The sequence below is a fragment of the Salpingoeca rosetta genome, assembly GCF_000188695.1.
Source record: "Salpingoeca rosetta unplaced genomic scaffold supercont1.2, whole genome shotgun sequence".
NCBI classification, from domain to species: Eukaryota; class Choanoflagellata; order Craspedida; family Salpingoecidae; genus Salpingoeca; species Salpingoeca rosetta.
In genome coordinates this window covers 570,026-572,655 of record NW_004754932.1, presented here as the reverse complement: position 1 = coordinate 572,655, position 2,630 = coordinate 570,026, and the positions used below count along the sequence as shown (strand labels likewise).

At 54.8% G+C, this 2,630-nt stretch overlaps 2 protein-coding genes across 2 annotated transcripts in view; one reads left to right on the top strand and one right to left on the bottom strand.

Moving 5' to 3' along the window:
* PTSG_00709 (multidrug resistance protein) overlaps nt 1-2,592 on the top strand; it is a gene marked incomplete at both ends in the record, with an annotated part of 7,277 nt that extends 4,685 nt beyond the window's left edge. Inside the window, 7 exons of the mRNA XM_004998120.1 lie at nt 159-774; nt 977-1,044; nt 1,204-1,315; nt 1,500-1,624; nt 1,784-1,886; nt 2,076-2,452; nt 2,577-2,592. Of these exons, the coding sequence (XP_004998177.1) occupies nt 159-774; nt 977-1,044; nt 1,204-1,315; nt 1,500-1,624; nt 1,784-1,886; nt 2,076-2,452; nt 2,577-2,592 (1,417 nt within the window). The remainder of the gene's footprint in view (nt 1-158; nt 775-976; nt 1,045-1,203; nt 1,316-1,499; nt 1,625-1,783; nt 1,887-2,075; nt 2,453-2,576) is intronic.
* Nucleotides 2,593-2,600: 8 nt separating this feature from the next.
* PTSG_00708 (pirin family protein) overlaps nt 2,601-2,630 on the bottom strand; it is a 2,669-nt gene continuing 2,639 nt past the window's right edge. The window contains exon 8 of the mRNA XM_004998119.1: nt 2,601-2,630. This exon is cut by the window's right edge and continues 255 nt beyond it. The gene's annotated coding sequence lies outside the window, so the exon portion shown is untranslated.

The window sequence follows — 2,630 nt, the reverse complement described above, 5'->3', positions numbered from 1 at the left end:
GTGTGTGGGTGTACGCAGATGTATGTGGGTGTGCGTGTGGGTGTACGCAGGTGCATGAGGGTGTCCATTCCATCCCACCACCATGTGTTGAACCCTCATCATGATGCTGGTATCGTGTTGTCATCTGGTTCCCTTTGTGCAACAGGCCGCCTTGACAGCTTTGTTCAGGATTACTATGCCACGCTGGAGTACCCGAGCTCTGTGATGAAGAAGACAGCGCAGATCCAGGGCCTCACCTTTGCCTTCTCTGAATTTTGCGTGTTTGCCGTGTGGGCGCTCGCCTTCTGGTACGGCAGCGAGGTTGTTGACGACGGCTTCTGCGGGTTCAACGAGATGTTCACAGCACAGATGTCCATTGTGTTTATGGGCATCATCGCTGGACAGGCTGGGTCGCTTGCGCCGGACGCTGTCAAGGCAAAGCAGGCTGCCAGCCGCCTCTACGCCATGATTCAGATGCACAAGGAGGAGCAAGATGCCGAGGCGGAGAAGACGTATGTGCGGCCCCAGATTACGGGTCGCGTTGAGTTCAAGGACGTCGACTTTGTGTACCCGACGCGCCCCGATGCGCAGGTGCTGTCCAAGCTGAACCTGTCGGTGGAGCCCGGCAAGACGATTGCCCTGGTCGGCCAGAGCGGGTGTGGCAAGAGTACGATGATTTCGCTGATTGAGCGGTTCTACTCGCCCGTTGGCGGCAAGATCCTGGTGGACGGCGTGGACGCGGAGAAGATTGACCCGGGCCACCTCAGGAAACACATTGCCCTCGTCACCCAGCAGGTATTGTGTGACTCTGTGTGTGTGTGTGTGCGTGCGTGTGTGTGCGTGCGTGTGCGTGTGCGTGAACATGTGTGTGTGCGTGTGTGTGTGTGTGCGTGTGTGTGTGTATCTATTTGCGTTGTGCGGGGACAGGTCGTGTCAGAAATTGAACTGCAGCAACCTGACAAGACACATTGACTCGTTGTGTTGTGACGTCTTGCAGCCTGAGCTGTTTGCGTCTTCCATCAAGGAGAACATTGCATACGGCATCCCCGAAGACGTGCCCATGGAGTGAGTCGCTGCAACTGCTGATGGTGAAGACGAATGTACATGCATGATGAGAGAAGAAGCACAACACTGGGTGGGGAGCGGCTGCTTGCATGACACGTTTTATTTGGGCGCAGAGACTGATGTGCGTGTGTTGCACTGCCTTCCTGTTTCATTCGTCAGGCGCATTGAGGATGCGGCGCGAAAGGCCAATGCCTATGATTTCATCCAGGAGTTTCAGGACAAGTTTGACACGCTCGTTGGCGAGAAGGGCGCGCAGCTCTCCGGTGGCCAGGTTGGTTCTGTGGACTGTAGGGGCATTGCAGCAGTGTGCGATGCTCGCTCGGCCTTGGTCCTGTTTGTGGGCGGTGTTGGCTTGCATGTGATCACCAAATCCCAACCACCCCACCTCATCTCACGCCACTGCCAACATCAACTTAAACAACAACAACAACAACAACAACAACAACAACAAACAGCGCCAGCGCATTGCTGTTGCACGTGCTCTGATCCGCGCAGACGACATCAAGATTTTGCTGCTGGACGAAGCTTCCGCTGCCCTGGACACCAAGAGCGAAAAGCTCGTGCACGAGGCCTTGGACAGGTGTGTTTTGTTTAGTGTTTGTTGGGTGTGTGTTGAGGGTGTGTGTGTGTGTGTTTGGAGAAGTGGCAATCACGATGTACCACGCGTCGTGCATCGATGAGAGGTTTCATTTTTTTGCTTACGAGATACACCACTACTGTTCTGGTGTTGGCGGCACAGGGCGCGCAAGGGCCGCACGACGTTTATTGTTGCGCATCGGCTGTCCACCATCAAGAACGCAGACGAGATTGCTGTCATCAAAGACGGCAGGGTCGTCGAAAAGGTGTGTCATGTGTGTGTGTGTCATGTGTGTGTGTGTGTCATGTGTGTGTGTGTGTGTGTGTGCGTGTGTCAAGAACAATTTATGGGGTTGCTGCTGCTGTTGTACTGCGTTTGCTCGTGTGGTACTCTCGCCGATCCCTGCTGACGCGACATGTCACCGCCACTATATTCCTGTGCTTGCCTGCCGTAGGGGTCGCACAAGGAACTGATGGCGAAGAAGCAGCACTACTATGAGCTCGTCAGCTCGCAGGAGTTTGTGACGTATGAAGAAGACGACGAGACAAGCGGCAGCAACACGCCCTCCCCCGCCAACACCGATCACAATGACGATGACAACAACGAGCACGACGACGACGACAATGACAATGATGGCGGTGCCACCGGGGAACACCTGCCTGCTCCAGGTGATGACCATGGTGATGATGATGATGGCGATGACAATGGCGATGGTGGTATGCACACGAACGGTGGTGTTGCTCCTCGCCAATCCTCCACTGTGTCGCTCACGCTTGCTGGTGATGGTGGTGCTCGCAAGGACTCGTCGACAGATCCAGATGAAAGCGTGCAGTAAGTCTTGCTGCTTGTGTCGTTTGTGTGGGTGGGTGGGTGCGTGCGTGGATGTGTTATTGTATGCTTGTTTGAGCCAGCATGCAGTTGCTCACATGGTGTTCGTCTCCTTTCTGTTTTGCAGGACCATCGTGATCTAAACACCCCTTTCTCCGTGTTGGCTGCTTGTTTGTTTGAT